The 17,016-nt window shown below is 40.4% G+C and overlaps 1 protein-coding gene across 6 annotated transcripts in view; it reads right to left on the bottom strand.

Annotated features, from left to right (window-relative positions):
• CDK19 (cyclin dependent kinase 19) overlaps positions 1-17,016 on the bottom strand; it is a 134,724-nt gene that overhangs the window by 61,542 nt on the left and 56,166 nt on the right. For 4 of the 6 annotated variants that reach the window (XM_063124791.1, XM_063124793.1, XM_063124789.1 and 1 more), the window contains 2 exons: positions 5,940-6,050; positions 2,720-2,860 (listed from right to left, as the gene is read on the bottom strand). The exons of 1 other annotated variant lie outside the window; for it this stretch is intronic. In XM_063124791.1, coding sequence (XP_062980861.1) covers positions 2,720-2,860; positions 5,940-6,050 — 252 coding nt within the window. The remainder of the gene's footprint in view (positions 1-2,719; positions 2,861-5,939; positions 6,051-17,016) is intronic. One more of the 6 variants, XM_063124792.1, reaches the window with a different exon arrangement.

Genomic DNA, 17,016 nt, shown 5'->3' with positions numbered 1-17,016 from the left:
CTCCATAGCCACATTCTCCACCTGTGCATAATTTTGTACACGGCTATCATATCTCCCCCTTACTTGCCTTTTTTCCAATACTGTGCTATGGGCCTATTCAGACAGCATGCTAAGCTAGTGAGCATGTTTAAACTGTGGTTATGTAGCCACTATGGTTAGGAATGGTTCACATGACACACTAAGTCATAATGTTTAGCTCAAATGCTTAACCACTGTGGCTTAGTGTGTTGTCTGAACAGGGTCTATAACTTGCTCTTCATTTAAATTCTGCCCTATATTAAAATCCATTGTAACACAGTACATTGCTTTAAAGCCAGCAAGTGAAGTCCATTTCATAGGTTTTCCAGTGTAAGTCTTAGTACTCATATCAGGAAAACGATGCTCATCCCTAACCACTGCTTGTTGCCCTATTTTTAGGTGACAAGATAAACAATGATCATTTTAAATACATAAAACTGTCAACATATTCTGATGCCCCAGCTTCAAACGTCTATTCCCTCAACATTCTCATTTTTCTAGACTTTCCTTGCAAAATTGTCTTCTAAATTTTTCAACATATTATAGATATCCTGTGAGTAATTTGCAACAAGTGTAACTGTCAAATTAGGAGCTGAGTCCATATAAATAGGTGTAAGTCTGCAAGCTAAGTTTGTTTTGTGAACAACCAGGAGAACCTGTGTTATGGGGAGGCTACATAAATTTAATAAATAAATACACCAAGTTAAACAATTGAGGTAAATATTCAACTTTTCGACTTAAATACTAAGGAACCTATGTCACAATTTAAACCGAAGAATCAGAGACAGAGAATATTGTTATATGAGGACCTCACTTTTCCCAAATAGCAAAAAACTCCAGGGACGGAATGGTAGGGTTTAGTTAATCTGGATATAAAGACACTGTTTACGTATAACATTTATTTTATTTACGAACATGGAAACGGAAAACAAACAGGTTCTTACAACAGACAGCAAAGTTTCTATTTCTGTTTCAGGTTCCCAAATAGAAAAATAGCACTCCAGGAATATTTTGGTCAATTCAGTTCTCTCTGCCTCTAAAATTCAATCTGCTACAATATGCCCTCTCTCATTAGCTGAAGGGTGTCATCTCTTTCAACCACTCATCCTGGACTATTAGCAAGACAAATAATAGTTTCCAAGCATTCATAATAAAAGAACACAAAGTTGTTCATTAATTCATATTTGAAATTGCTTAGATGATTCTGCAGTTTAATCTCAAAAACACAAACACATTGGATTGGACCTGACACTGCCATTCCACTGGTGGAAGCATTTCTGTCAATGGCAAGTCCCCCTCCTCGCACCCAGATGTGCCTCCAAAATCTGCTATGGAGGACTGGGCAACCCTCCAGAGTAGATATTAGGGCAGCATGGAGGGCTGCAGGAGAAGGAGAGAAAGCAAGTCCTATAGCACTAGAGCATGGGTTCTCAACAAGGGGGGAATTCCCCCCCAGGGGGGAATTTTAGGGTTCCATGGGGGGGGAATTGGGACCACTATTCAGCAAAGTATGATGTCCTGTAGATTATGTCTTCCTACACGTTATTAAAAACATCCCAGAAAAGTGTCATGTCGTCTGCAAAAGCCAGGCCTTTGCTCCCTTTTCCCTCCCTCCCTATCTTGGAAGTTTCAAGCTTCCCATTTAAAGGGGCGATGCAAAGCATGGGAGCTGAGAATGTAAAAGGGGCCATGCGTTGCATCGCCCCTTTAAATGGGACTAATATAAAAAAAATTAAAGGTTTTCAATATTATATGCATATTATTTGGAATGCACCTTTTGAGTAAGACTATCTTGGGAAGTGGGAATTATATTCTGAACAATGGTGAAAGGCGGGAATGGAGCAAAAAAGGTTGAGAACCACTGTACTTAGAGGATTCCCATTGGATTTAACCCATTGGACCCAAACTGCATATCAACACTTATCTCTCCTTTTTCAGAAATTATGCATAAGCACTGGAGAATCAGTGTGGCTTAATGCATTTCAATAGTGCATTTGAATTAATATTTCTCTCTGTGTGAGAGAGTAATTAGGCAATACCAATTTGCAGTTAATTAAATACTGGGATTTGTAACCAACTTTTCCCCTGCTACCCAGAGAAGAAAGTTTAAACTCTACATACTCCATTAAATCCAGTAAATCTAATGGAAATAAAACTAGACCCACAAAACAATTAAGAAGCTCTCACTTGTGCTGATTTTTTCCCTTCTGGAAACTTGGGAGCAACATGTCTATTGATATAATCATGAAAGTGATCTAGCGGGAAGGGTGGCTTCTTAGATAGCTTTTCTAAACATCTTTTTCATATCGTTCAGAGGTCATTTGAACTGATGACAGAATTACAAGCCCAGTTGTTTATTCCTAAGAAATTATTTCCACGGTTAAGAGGAAATACATTGAGTTTTACAATGACAAAATAACCCAGTAACCAGTTTTAATAGTTAACTGCTCTTTCAATGTAAAGTGTTCACCGACTATTTGTTTATACTAATATCCACATTTATTTACTGGGTGCATCATCAATGACTTGTGGCAGATGCTGCAGTTAAAAACCAATGATAACAAGGTTTACTTTTGACTTTAAAACCCCTAATAGTATTTAACAACCATAGGATGAAGTACAGTGATCCACAAGATTAACATTTTGCATTTTATTCGCAAATATATATTCACAAATATAATCCAAAACTGATAGTGCTTACCAAGTCTCTGTGAAGCACCCAGTTTGCATGGAGATAATGGATTCCATCAAGAATCTGATAAAGTAGTGATTTGACCATAGATCTTGGCAACTGCATGGGTTTTTTGTTTGCTTTTGAGGCACGGTGGAACTTGATAATATGCTGGAAATAAAAAGAACACCAATATGAAAGTATCTTGTCAATATGAAATTCTCATAAAATAACACTGGAAAAAATCAAATCCTTTTAGATTTAAAATCTAAAGTGATAAGCAAGTATGCACTTTTCCACATGTTTTTACATAACATTTAAGAAAATACAACAAGAGCTAAAAAGTGAGGAGCAAACCGTTCGAAGTACAAACACAGGAACATTCTGGTAGCACTTATATGAAAACTGTTAGTAAAGACACAATCTAGGAAATGTCGTAATGTATTGTAATGGTGTACTGAATGAAAAGAGGCAAAGGAAGCTGGATAGCACACTATGAAATACGTAACTTTGCAATGGTCACGTGGTGACTTTTAAACAGTAGAAGCAGTATTTAATTGGCAAGATCTGCAAATTGGATTTTTAAACATACTTCTTGTTTTAGCAGCAAAAATGGTTTTGTGGTTGTCTTTAAAAGCAAACAAACTCATCTGATGTATATAAAATGAAGTTATTCATAATGAGCCTATGACACTTTCGAACTACGGAGTCTACACTCAGTCTTTGTTTAATTAACTTTGATGGGGAAAACTTCAAACGTGAGTGGGTGCAAGTTAATAAATCTGCAAGAACAAGTTACCTAATTAAATTATGTGATGCATGCAGTAGCATGAAGTCTCATGACTTTATACAATTTGATCCAAGTTTTTTTACTTTGAACCTTGTGTGAGTATATTTTTCTTGGCAGTAAACTACTACTCATGCCTTTCGTAATTTTCTTTTTCATAATACAGTTCCTTTACTAATGTAAGCAATACACCAATTTGTCATTGGCAAACCTAACTTTCATGTTAGTGTAGTCTTAATTCGGTATAGCTTGAGCTGGTCAGGCAAAAGCAGAAGTAACAAGAATGCTTCCATAGGGCAAAGGGTTTGATTTTCACATTACACATGAGGATTCAGAACATAAAATGATTGCACATTTAAAATTCCAATTTGTAATCAATATCTGAACAGGCTGTTTTTCAAGCCTCTCTTTCATTTGTATCTGCAACACTGCACAAGGCTTTAGAAATTAAGGAAGCACTTTTTGAGATCAAACTAAATGAGATACAAGAGATCTGTGATCAGATCTCTTGCTGTTTCTATTTTTCTTAAAAGTTGCTGCTAGTTCCTTCCAAACATGATCACATCCATGATGCTTAGGGGCTTATTCCTTCCCCAAATACTAATTTCTGATCCCAATTTCTCCCCTTACACCTGCAGTAATTTGCCCCACTAAGAGTAATTATAGGGTTACCTGAACACAGATATCCTGTCTTTAGTCTCTTATTTGGTTATTGGGTGGATATACACTGATATGCCATCAGGATCTGTTGTTCAAAGAAGAGTGTCAAAAGATGCACTAGACACACCTAGGCCCTTGGTTTTAACCTATAAAGCCTTACACGGCTTGGGACCACAATACCTGATGGAACGCCTCTCACGACATGAACCTACCCGTACACTACGCTCAACATCTAAGGTCCTCCTCCGAGTGTCTACTCCAAGGGAAGCTCGGAGAAAGGCAACAAGGGAGAGGGCCTTTTCAGTGGTGGCCCCCAATGTGGAATGATCTCCCTGACAAGGCTTGCCTGGCACCAATATTGTTATCTTTTCGGCGCCAGGTTAAGACTTTTCTCTTCTCCCTGGCGGTTAACAACATATACTGATTTTTTTTTAACTGACCCCAGAATAGCTGTTTTAAATGGATATTGTTTTTATGCTTTTGATGGTTTTAAATTTTTGTATATTTGTTTTTAACATTCACTGTTTTTAACTTTTGTAAACTGCTCATAGAACTTCAGATATGGGGTGATATATAAATGTAATAAATAAATAAATTAAAAGAAAGCTGAAAACTTTCTGGCAGTCATTATAAAAAAACCCAGAGACTGAGTGTATTTTTCACATCCCAATTTATTTATTTATTTTAAAAAAAACATTGCTCCATGACAGCTAGGCAGTGATTTTCCAAGAAAAATGAATAGCAAGTGTGGTGTAGTGGCTAGAGTGTTGGACTGGGATTCAGGGGATCTGGGTTCTAGTCCCCACTCGGCCATGAAACTCACTGGGTGACTTTGGGCCACTCACTGACTCTCAGCCCAACCTAACCTCACAGGCTTGATGTTGTGAGGATAAAATGGAGAGGAGGAGGAGGATTATGTAATCCACCTTGCGTTCCTTGAAGGAAAAAAGGTGGGATATAAAAGCAATAAATAAATAAATCTAGGATTTTATTTTCCACAGAAATTTTTCTATTTCTTAAGATCATCAGTAACAATGAATGGATGCCTATTGAAAATAAAACACGAGGCAAGCTTTGCAGTTTCAGAGTCGTAATTAATGTTTTTAAGGTGATTATCCCTAGCAAATAAGTGAGAGAGTATACATACATCTTTAAGTTGACGGGGAAGGGGGAAAAACCAACGCAAGTCGTTCATCAGTAATGATTATGCATTATACTGGCTTTTAATGATTTTAAAAGCTGAAATAATGGAGTGGTTGTCAGTAAATTTTGCACACTTCTTTAAGTTACTGTACCAACAGTTTTCATTACATTTGGGTTTTTTCCTTAAATTTCCACAATGTAAGAGAAGTACATGCTTTATTTTTTTACAAGTAGATTAGTACAATTTCCACGTAATATAACATTTATATCACATCAAGTGTGCTTTCATTTTCCCCTTTCAATATTTCATGTCAAATATTTGTGGTGTATTGAGGCAAAAATTAACATGGGGTACTTTTAAAAAAACTTTGTTTACTAAATGCCAATAAAATCAAGATGCTAGATTAGATGACTGTCTAGGGCATTTTCCAATGCAAATTACCCAATCCAATACAAAAATTTCCAGAAAGACTACATTGCTACACCGAAGTGAGAACTTCATTCCCCAATGTGCCTTGGGGAATGAAGCTAGCACATGAAAATTGGGCAAAGGTTCATAATTCTGATTGCAGTGTTTGTGGTTTTTTTAAAGTATAGAATTCTAGAGCCCCCAGCAATAAACACATATACAGTGAAACAACCAGGTAATTTTGAACTTACCCACAAGTCATGTTCAGCATAATCAAATAGCAGCCACACCTTTCTGTCACTATGAGAAAGGAAAACCTTCTGTAATGCAATCACATTAGGGTGTTTCAGTTCTCGCAAAAGCTGCAAGTGAAGAGACAAACACCATCAATATTTCTGCCATCACAAAAAAAGTCGATTTACTTTTAATTTGTCAAAGAAACATGAGACAGCTCCCTGCCTAATTCCAGCAACACTGGAAGAAGTACACCATTTAACAGAACAATAACAACAAAAAGGGGTTTTTAAGATGTATAATGTAATATATATAATGAAAGCCAGCTTCTGGTTTGGATACACTTTCATTCTGCTGGTGAGAGCATCCTGAGCAGAGTTCCACTTACATAACGCTCCTGCCAACCAAAGGCAGGCACAGCCAACTTTTGCATATTTCCCCCTGAAGTCCATTATGCTCTCTGAAAATCTAATCTGAAGGATTAGGAAACTCTACAAAATGGCATGCGGGGGGGAAGCTGAAGGCAGAAATCAAGTTACCTTGTTGTTAAGTTTACAATATACACATCACCCACAGGGATGAAATCCCTGGGGTCTTGGCAGGTGAGGCAAAAGGGGTTGGGTCGATGCAATGTCTTTTTGAATTCGTGTGTGGTCCGTATGTACTACCCAATGCTTTATGTTCTTTGTCCTCCTGAAAGTAATGCGTGGTCTTGAGGCTAAGCCTGCTAGGTCCTCTACAAATGCCCAGTTCTGATATCTATGTTTCCGGAGCCGTTTTGTTATTGCATTATATGGAAAAACACAGGCAATCCGATCTGACGCATGTTGTACTCTAGGTTCCAGAAGGTTTTCCCATGTATTATGCCTGGCTTTTCGTCTTGCTGTTTCAATAATTTTCTGTGGATAGCCTCTGGCTTTAAAACGTGTGGCCAGCGCCTTAGATTCTTGTTCGAAATCTTTGTGCTGCGAGCAGTTCCTCTTTAGCTGGAGAAATTGACTATATGGCAGGTTATTCCTTAGATGTATTGGATGGAAACTGTCATATTGTAGAAAGGTATTCTTATCTGTTTTTTTCTATAAGTGGTCGTTGTTAACCCTTGTCCACCTTTTTGGACAGAAATGTCCAAGAAATTCACTTTTTTTATGGCATAAGAGCTTTCAAATGATAAATTTGAGTCTCTGTTGTTAATCCATTCAAAGAAGTCCTTTAGAATGTCTTCACTGCCTCTCCACGCCATAAATACGTCATCAATATACCTGTGCCAGATTACTAAATCTTTACTGTACGGATTGCTATTGTACACAAAGGTTTCTTCAAAAATTTCCATGTAAAGGTTCGCCACTTCCGGTGCCATTGGGCATCCCATGGTGACCCCTTTAACTTGCAAGTAGAACCGTTTATTGAAAGAAAAATATTTTTTCTGAAGGGCCAGATCCGCTAAAGCCACAAGGAAATGTGAGGGGGGATGAAGTTGCTCCCGTTTTTGAAGAGTCTGGAAGATGATCTCAGATGCTTTATCCTGGGGAATACTTGTATAAAGCGCCCTAACGTCCATTGTCACTAGAAAATCCCCTGGCAAAATATTAGCCCTATTGATTTTTTGTAAAAATTGTGTCGAATCACGCACATATGATCTCATTGTTGGTATGAACGGCTTGAGAAAATAATCCACGAATTGGGATAATGGTTCTAGTATGCTGCCTACGCCAGACACGATGGGGCGTCCTGGTGGTGATGACACTCCTTTGTGTATCTTGGGAAGACTGTAAAACAGGGGGATTCTATAGTCTTTTTTTCAACAAGAAGTCATATTCAGATAAACTTATCCACCCCATATTTAAACCTTCTTCAAGAATGATTTTTATCTCAGACAGTATAGTGGGAGTTGGATCCTGTGTCAATGATCGATACGATGAATCATCCTGTAGTTGTAGCACTTCGGATTCGTATGCTCGTCGGTCTTGAATAACCACTGCTCCCCCTTTATCTGCCTCTTTTGTCACGATGTTTTCATCTTTTGACAAACCACATAATGCCTCCATTTCTGAATTTGACGTATTTTGCCAGGTGAGTTGCATTTCCGATTCCAAAACTTCTAGATTTTGTAAAATGCGACGTTCATAGACCTGAATCGCTGGATCGACTGGTCCAAGTGGCATAAAAAAGGATGGAGTTCTGAAATTAGTCTGCACGGATCTTGTGGCAGGATCTCGGCCGTGGAAGTGATGCTTCAATTTGATGTTCCTGAAAAATCGAAACAGGTGGAACCGCGTTTGAACCATGTCGTGTCTGGGAGTGGGGACGAAGGACAACCCCTTGTTTAGAATTCTTTCTTCTGTGGCAGAGAGGGTTCTATTGGAAAGATTCACCACTAATACTTTGTCTTTCTTCTCTGTCTGGTGGAAAACCTTTGTGTTTGTTCTATTGGCCCTTGCTGCTGAATTTTGAACCTGCTGGTACAGGTTGGGCAGTCCTGAAAGGAAAGGGACCTGCTGGAATGTGTTGAAAAATGTTTGGGTTGGAAAATGTAATTTAAGGGAAGAGTGAGATTGCCACAAAACGGAAGTGAAAGCAATGTTGTTCCTTTGTCTTTTTTGTCTTTTTCTCTTGTCCTCCTATCCTCCCTTCCCTCTTCTCCTTTTTCATTTGCTCTTTGCATATTTTAATGTTGTTAATGTGTATATAATTTATGACAAAATTCAATGTGTTGTATATGTTAATAAAAAAGTTCTTTATTTATTTGTAGCTCCTGAAGAAGGATCGGGAGATCCGAAACGTTCAGCTTTAATAATAGTCCATTTACAACAACATAATTTTTAAAGATTGAAGATATTCGTTACAAAAAATAAAAACCTTTTTCTATTTTTCAAACACTAGAGACTATCTCTTCTTTTTCATTGGATTCCTTTAACTTGAGCCCGTTATTCCGTGTCCTGCACTCTGGGAGGATCGAGAAGAGATCCTGGCCCTCCTCTGTGTGACAACCTTTTAAGTATTTGAAGAGTGCTATCATGTCTCCCCTCAATCTTCTCTTCTCCAAGCTAAACATGCCCAGTTCTTTCAGTCTCTCTTAATAGGGCTTTGTTACCAGACCCCTGATCATCCTGGTTGCCCTCCTCTGAACACGCTCCAGCTTGTCTGCGTCCTTCTTAAATTGTGGAGCCCAGAACTGGACGCAATACTCTAGATGAGGCCTAACCATGGCCGAATAGAGAGGAACCTGTACCTCACATGATTTGGAAGCCATACTTCTATTAATGCAGCCCAAAATAGCATTTGCCTTTCTTGCAGCCATATCGCACTGTTGGCTCATATTCAGCTTGCGATCTACAACAATTCCAAGATCCTTCTTGTTTGTAGTTTTGCTGAGCCAAGTATCCCCGATATTGTAACTGTGCATTTGGTTGCTATTTCCTAAATGTAGAACTTGGCATTTATCCCTATTAAATTTCATTCTGTTGTTTTCAGCCCAGCACTCCAGCCTATCAAGATCACTTTGAAGATCACTTTCTGTCTTCCAGGGTATTAGCTATCCCACCCAAGTTTGTGTCATCTGCAAATCTGATAAGCATTCCCTGCACCTCCTCATCCAAATCATTAATAAAAATGTTGAAAAGCACTGGGCCCAGGACTGAGCCCTGCAGTACCCCACTCATTGCCTCTCCCCAGTTTGAGAAGGTTCCATTGATAAGTACTCTTTGAGTCCGATTCGGTAGCCAACTGTGAATCCACTTAATAGTTGTTCCATCTAGCCCACTTTTAGCTAGTTTGTTAATCAGAATATCGTGGGGCACTTTGTCAAAAGCTTTGCTGAAGTCAAGATATATGACGCCCACAGCATTCCCACAGTCCACAAGGGAGGGTACCCGATAAAAAAATGAGATCAAATTAGTCTGACATGATTTGTTCCTGACAAATCCATGTTGGCTTCTAGTAATCACTGCATTGATTTCAAGGTGTTTACAGATTGACTTCTTTATAATCTGCTCCAGAATTTTCCCAGGGATGGATGTCAGACTGACTGGTCTGTAGTTCCCAGGTTCCTCCTTTTTGCCCTTTTTGAAGATAGGGACGTTAGCCCTCCTCCAGTCGTCCGGCACCTCACCCGTCTTCCATGATTTTGCAAAGATAATAGACAAAGGTTCTGAGAGTTCTTCCGCTAGCTCCTTCATTACTCTAGGATGCAGTTCATCGGGCCCTGGAGATTTGAACTCATTCAAGGAAATTAGGTGTTCTTTGACCATTTCTTTATCAATCTAAAACTGCAATCCTGCCCCCTCAACTTCTGCTTCACTTTTTCCATGGGGGTCATAGACCCGCTTTTGGGAGAAGACTGAAGCAAAGTAGGAATTGAGCACTTCAGCCTTTTCTTTGTCATCTGTTATCAGAAAGAAAAATGTGTCATTGTGTCAGATCAGGAAAAGCACAAAAGAATGCTCATTGCCTGCAACTAGGATAGCACGTTCATGGAACACTGATGTGATCTGGGCCAGCCACTCTGACTCCATGGGACATGCACAAAGATAGGCATCTGCTCACAAGTATTTATTGCTAAGTTCTCATGAACTTAAAACGGAAAGTCTCTCTGCCACTGGACTCCAGATTTCCTCATTAGACAGGATCAATATATTCCTATGGCAGGCTTCAGTGCAAAGTTACCAGTGTGATCAGAAGTACTCTCCCACTGACAGAATCCGAAGTTGCAAGAGCAGACTTCTACTCACACAACAACTTTATCCTCTCATCTCCTCACCACCACCCCCGTACCCCGCCCCACATTTCCCCAAAAATCTGCCCTGGGGGTCCCTCAACCCTCTGGAGCAGATTTTGAGGGCATGGAGGAGAAACTCTATTTCGCTGATGGAGGCTGTTCTGTAGTTAATGTTATTTACTTTCCCTTTATCTCTTAATCACAGTAAGAAAGGAGGGAATTTGCTCCAGATTGTTTAGCCATGAGATTGTATACTCCCAACAATGGGTGCTATATCTGCACAAGAATTACAAGTTCACTGACAAGCTTGTTTACTGTTACAATATTGACAGGAGTAGGTAATGACATGTTAGGGGACATTTGAAAAAACTAAATAATTGGCCAGTATTCTGTTGCAACAAATGATGGAGGCTAGTTGTTGTTCTTAATCTAACGTCTGAAGGATACATTAAAAATAGTGATAGTCTGGGACTGATTTGAGGCATAAACTCATTGGCATGGAATCTCAAATTTTTGGGGAGGAAGACCATTTTTGCTGATTCCTGCTTCTCCCTGCAATCTCACGTGCCAGCTCCCAGGATGTTCTAAAACAGTGGTTCCCAAACTTTTTCAGGTCACCACCCCCTTAGTTCCACAAACTCATGCCCAGTGCCCCCTACCCTACACTATAAAAATCATTATTCAGAATAGTGGTTTTCAACTACCCACTAAGAAGGATAATAACAATAAAATTCAAAACAGTAACAATTAATTGAATTTTTATTCAAAATCCAATGTTCCATAACTGGAGTTCCAGTCATGGGATCTCAGGATCCAGGCCAAATAGCTTAGGGTGTTACAGTGTTAGCTATCTTTCCAATAACTAAGTGCCTTTCAAATATGCAGAATTTAATACAGATTTAAAACACACTTTTAAAACAGCAAAGTCAAAATGAAGTTAATAGACTTAAAATGCTGAGAAAATAAAAAGGTCTTCACCTGGCGTCTAAAAGAGTATAGTGTAGGTGCCAGGTGAACCTCTTTAAGGAGCTCATTCCACAGATGGGGTGCCACAGCAGGGAAGGCCCTCATCCTGGTAGCCACCGGCCTTATTTCCTTTGGCAGGGGCTCATGGAAAAGGACCCCTGAGGATGATCTTAGGGTCAGGGCAGGTACATATGGGAGGAGGCGTTCCTTTAGATAGCCTGGCCCCAAGCAATTTCGGTCTTTGAATGTTAATACCAGCACTTTGAATCGGGCCCGGACTTGGACTGGAAGCCAGTGAAGCTGGAAAAGGACTGGTGTGATGTGGTCTCATTGGCCAGTCCCCATTAGCAAATCTGCTGCCATTTTGTACCAGCTGAAGTTTCTGGATAATTTTCAAAAGCAGCCCCACATATAACGCATTGCAGTAATCCAGACGAGAGGTTATGAGAGCATGTAGCTAGGCTATCTCTGTCTAGATAAGGGCACAGTTAGTATGTCAGCCTAAGCTGATAAAAGGTGCTCTTTGCCACTGAGTTCACCTGTGCCTCAAGTGACAGTTCTGGATCCAAGAACACCCCCAAACTATGAACCCGATCCTTTAGGGGGAGTGCAACCCCCTCCAAAACAGGATGAACATCACCTAGCTGGACAGGAGAACAGTACCTCCTTCTTGTCTGGATTGAGTCTCAGTTTATTGGCCCTCATTCAGTCCATTACCGTGCTCAGGCACTGATTGAGAACAGCCACTGCCTCACCTGGGCTTGATGAAAAGGAGAGGTAGAGCTGGGTGTCATCCACATATTGATAATGCCTCAACCCACATCTCCGGATAACCTCTCCCAGTGGTTTCATGTAAATATTGAACAGCATTGGGGATAAAATAGAGCCCTGTGGAACCCCATGGCCTAAATGCCATGGCACAGAGCAATAATTCCCAGAACCACCTTCTGGAATCAGCCACCCAAGTAGGAGCAGAACCACTGCAACACAGTGCCTCCAACTCCCAGCCCAGACGACCTATCCAGAAAGATACCATGGTATCAAAAGCTGCTAAGAGCTTGAAGAGAATCAACAGGGTCACACTCCCCCTGTCCTTCTCCTGACAAATGTCATCCCACAGGGCGACCAAGGCAGTTTCTGTTCCAAAGCCAGGCCTGAAGCCCGATTGAAATGGATCTAGATAATCCATTTCATTCAAGAGCGTCTGGAGTTGTCCCGCAACCACCCACTCAAGCACCTTGCCCAAAAGGGAATGTTAGCCACCGGCGTGTAATTGTTAACATCCCCCAGGTCCAGGTTAGGCTTTTTCAGGAGTGGTCTGATTACCATCTCTTTTAAAGAGGCCAGCACCACTCCCTCTCTCAGGGATGCAAGGGTCAATTGCACAGTTGTTGACTGGACTTGGCCAAGCACCTGGTCCACATCCTCGGGCCTCAGTAACTGAAAATCATCCAATAAAAATGGACCAGATGGTGCTCTGAATGCCTCTACTAGCGGAGCTGCATTAAGCGTGGTGTCCAATTCATGATGAACGAACCTGAGCGACTTTATCTGCAAAGTGCTGTGCAAACTTGTCACAGCGTTCTACCAAGGATTCCTCCATCTCTTGCCCTGACCCAGAGTGTAACAGGCCACGAACCACCCAGAAAAGCTCCGCTGGATGACACTGAGAAGATGCAATGCTATGGAAAAGAACGGTCTCTTTGCCACCCTCACCGCCATAGAGTAGGCTTGACAGTGAGCTCTAGCCCGTGTTCAATCAGACTCGAGTTTTCCTCCACCTGCGTTCTAGCCGTCTCCCCTCTTGCTTCATTGCCCTCACCTCAGGTGTATACCAAGGAGCTGAACGGGCTCTGCTCAGAGAAAGAGAGCACTTGGGTGCGATCGTGTCAACCACCCGAGTCATCTCTGCATTCCACAGAGCAACCTGGGCTTCGACAGGAGCACCAGCCATACCAACAGGAAAATTCCCCAGAGCCCTCTGGAATCCATTGGAGTCCATTAGCCTCTGGGGGCGGACCATTTTAATACCCCCCCCCCATGCTGAGTTTTTTAACTGATCCCAGAATAGTTGTTTTAAATGATATTGTTGTTTTTATGCTTTTAAATTTTTATATATTTGTTTTTAATGTTCACTGTTTTTAACTTTTGTAAACCGCCCAGAGAGCTTCGGCTATTGGGCAGTATATAAATGTAATAAATAAATAAATAAATATCCTTGCAGAAGGGAAAGGCTGCCGAGAGTCTAAACCTCAAGAGAAAGTGATCTGACCATAACAAGGGGATAGATGTTAATTCCCCCACTTTTAAATCACCATCTTCCTGCCCAGTTGAGAAACCCAAATAAAGTGTGTGTCCTTTTGCATACATTGGGCCAATGACATGTTGAGACAGCCCCATTGTTGTCACAGCAGCCATGAAGTCCTGAGCCGCCCCGGATGCAGGAGCCTCAGCATGGAAGTTGAGATCCTCCAGAATCATCATCTTAGGGATCCTCCACACCAGATCTGAGACAACCTCCATCAGTTCAGGCAGGGGGACTTTTGGGCAGCGGGATGGGCGGTACACCAGCAGGATCCCTAATCTGTTTCAAGTACCCAACACAAAGTAGAGACACTTAAGACCAGCACTCGAATGAACAGGAAGCCTCGAGAGGGAGATTGTATTTTTATAGACCACGGCACCCCCCCTCCCCAGATCTGAAGTTGGTGCTAATGCTACACCGAGTACCCAGGAGGGCAAAGCTAGGCGAGAGTAACCCCTCCCAGTTCACCCACCCAGGTCTCAGGGCTACATACCAGGTCAACCCCCTCATCCACAATCAGATCATGAATGAGGGAGATTTGATTTTGGACTGACCTGGCGTTCAGCAGAAGCACCACCAAACCCGAGGGCAAGCTGGTAAGGCCACCAGGAACCATTTGGTTGGGGGAAGAACCAGAAGAGGGGATAGCTGTAAGAAATCTAACCCCTCTTCTCCTCATCCATGTTCAACAAGAATGGCAGAATTACAAATGAACTTACAAACAGAATGCCAATAGGAAAGTTAAATCAAGTCTTCACTTCACTTGGCAAACCAAGGCTTGGCAGGCAACCAAAAGATCAAGAGGTACTTTGCTTTGAAATGCACTGACCTTTGGAATAGGATGGCTAAGAAAGTGATGTCTGTGTCTGTTGTGTCTCACCAAGGTCAGCCATTGTTTTACCCATCCCATAAAGTTAATGTCCTTAACAAATGAGCTGTTTCATATTTAACATTGTCTGCTTTTATGAAAGTAATCATTGTTGGATTTTTCAAAAGGGTTGTTTGTGATGTGCTTGATGTCTTCCAATAATTACCTAGTAAATCCACATTCAAAAGACTTCACTTTAGAAGTTATAATATGATCTATTTTACATTTCCTCCTCTCTACACATATAGACTGGGTTTAGACAACATGATAACCCAGGAAGGGTTAAATAATCCATTGTGGATTATCATGTAATCTGGCAGGATTTTAATCCACTGTGGTTTATTTGCCCAAAATAATCTACTGTAATATCCCACGGTCTGCACTAGGGGTTATTTAACCTACCGTGGGGTTAAATTATTGTGTTGTCTCTCAAGCACTTTGGATTAAATCATGGGCCTAGAGAGCAACACAGCAAGAGCAATTCAGATCACTGCTGCACAACTCTCTGTAATGGTTACAGGAAAAAAGAGTTCCATAACATATGCTAATGTGGAACTTCAATATATAGTTAGAGAAAAAAGAAAACATTTCTTTAACGCTGCTTCCAATCGCCAAAATGTGCAACTACAAAGCAGCAAAAAGGCAAAACAGCATCTCCCCGACATAGCACTAATGCACTATGTCAATATACTCTAAAAGAAGGGGGAAAGTTCTATTATTGCTGCGGTACACAACTGTAAAGGAGCAAATGGGGGACTAGGGGAGGCTGGGGATTAAGTTTGGTCCTAATCCTGCAAGGTTTTATTTGTACTGCTCCCTTTTTGATGCACCTGGGATTTTCCCTCCTTTGGGTGAAGTGCATGTGGTTTGTAAGGCGCATCGGGTGCCTCTCAACTAGGGGAGGCTGTGTATCACATTTTGTCCCAATCTTGCTGACTTCCAAGGGTTTATAGCATCCATCCCCTTTTTGGTCTTCCCAGGGTTTCCACTCCTATGAGTAGTGCACACCATAATTTCGCTCCTTGCAACCCCTGCTCTGATGATCTGAAGGGGCAAAACAGCGCCACTGCTCAGGCAGGAGGACTGCAGCAGCACTGTGGAAGAAAGGTCAGATTAGGCACACAGTAGTTTATTAGCCTGTTTGTGTGGTGGGGCATCATGGATTATTGCCAAAATAAGCTACTGTGTGAGCTTATTAAGCCATCATTAACTAAAGTGACATCTGAAGATGGCCATACAATTTTGAATGTGTGACAGTTAATCTTGTTTTCTTATTTGGAATATAGGAAGTTGTCCTGAGCGTGCACATCAAATTTCAAACTGATGTCTCAGAGTTGAAGAAAGATATTGTGCTACTTTATATTTTGTGTTCTCTTCCAATGAAAACAGCCATGGAGGTTGAGGCGGCAAATGTGAAACACAAAACTGTTCCCTCAAGGTGTGTGCCAAATTTCATTCTAATACTTCAGTGTTCAGGTTATTAGTACATTGCAAACAAGCTTATAAGTAAATGGAATGCCAAATTAGCAAATTATACAAAAGCCATCATTTTGTTCAGTTGATTATTAAAAACATAGTAGTGCTATTGAAGATTTGGTAAATAAATACATGCATGTTAAAACTATTTTAAAATCAGCCTTACAATATGTTGTTGCACTCTGATCCCAAAGGAGGGTTAGCATGAAGTTCAGGGAAGTTATTGTTTAACCTGCTATTTCTCAATGACTTACAAATTAAGAGAGAAATACATTTCCTGTTTATTCCTTTCATTAAATTACCATTTAAATAAAATATTCTTAACTGCAACCCTTGGGAAATGGCACTCACTGCTATACAATGCTTTTGACAATCCTGTTCAATACATTACCCATTTGTATTTTAAACTACTAAATGTGGGAGTACTTTCAGACATAATGAATGTCTGTTAAACTGGACATGCTGTAACATTTAACATTTTTCTGTAAAATATCTAATATCTTTTGTGATGTTTAGAAGCAAACATTTAGGAGTACTTTTGTGATGGATTCAACAAGAAATCACAGAGAAAAATCTCTTTTAAAAGCTATGACATTCAGCAAAGTTCATATTTGTTTTGTGAAAAAAGAAAAAAAAACAAAGCAGTGAAGCAACTCACTCATATAAGAGAAAGCAAGCTATACGGAGAGGAAATAAATTCATTTCTAAGTCTGTAAAGGTGTCAACTAAAAAGCTCCAAGCTTTAATCTATTTGATATAAAGTTT

This window comes from Elgaria multicarinata, chromosome 4 (genome assembly GCF_023053635.1).
Source record: "Elgaria multicarinata webbii isolate HBS135686 ecotype San Diego chromosome 4, rElgMul1.1.pri, whole genome shotgun sequence".
Classification (NCBI taxonomy): domain Eukaryota; kingdom Metazoa; phylum Chordata; class Lepidosauria; order Squamata; family Anguidae; genus Elgaria; species Elgaria multicarinata.
This window is presented reverse-complemented; position numbering and strand designations above follow the sequence as displayed.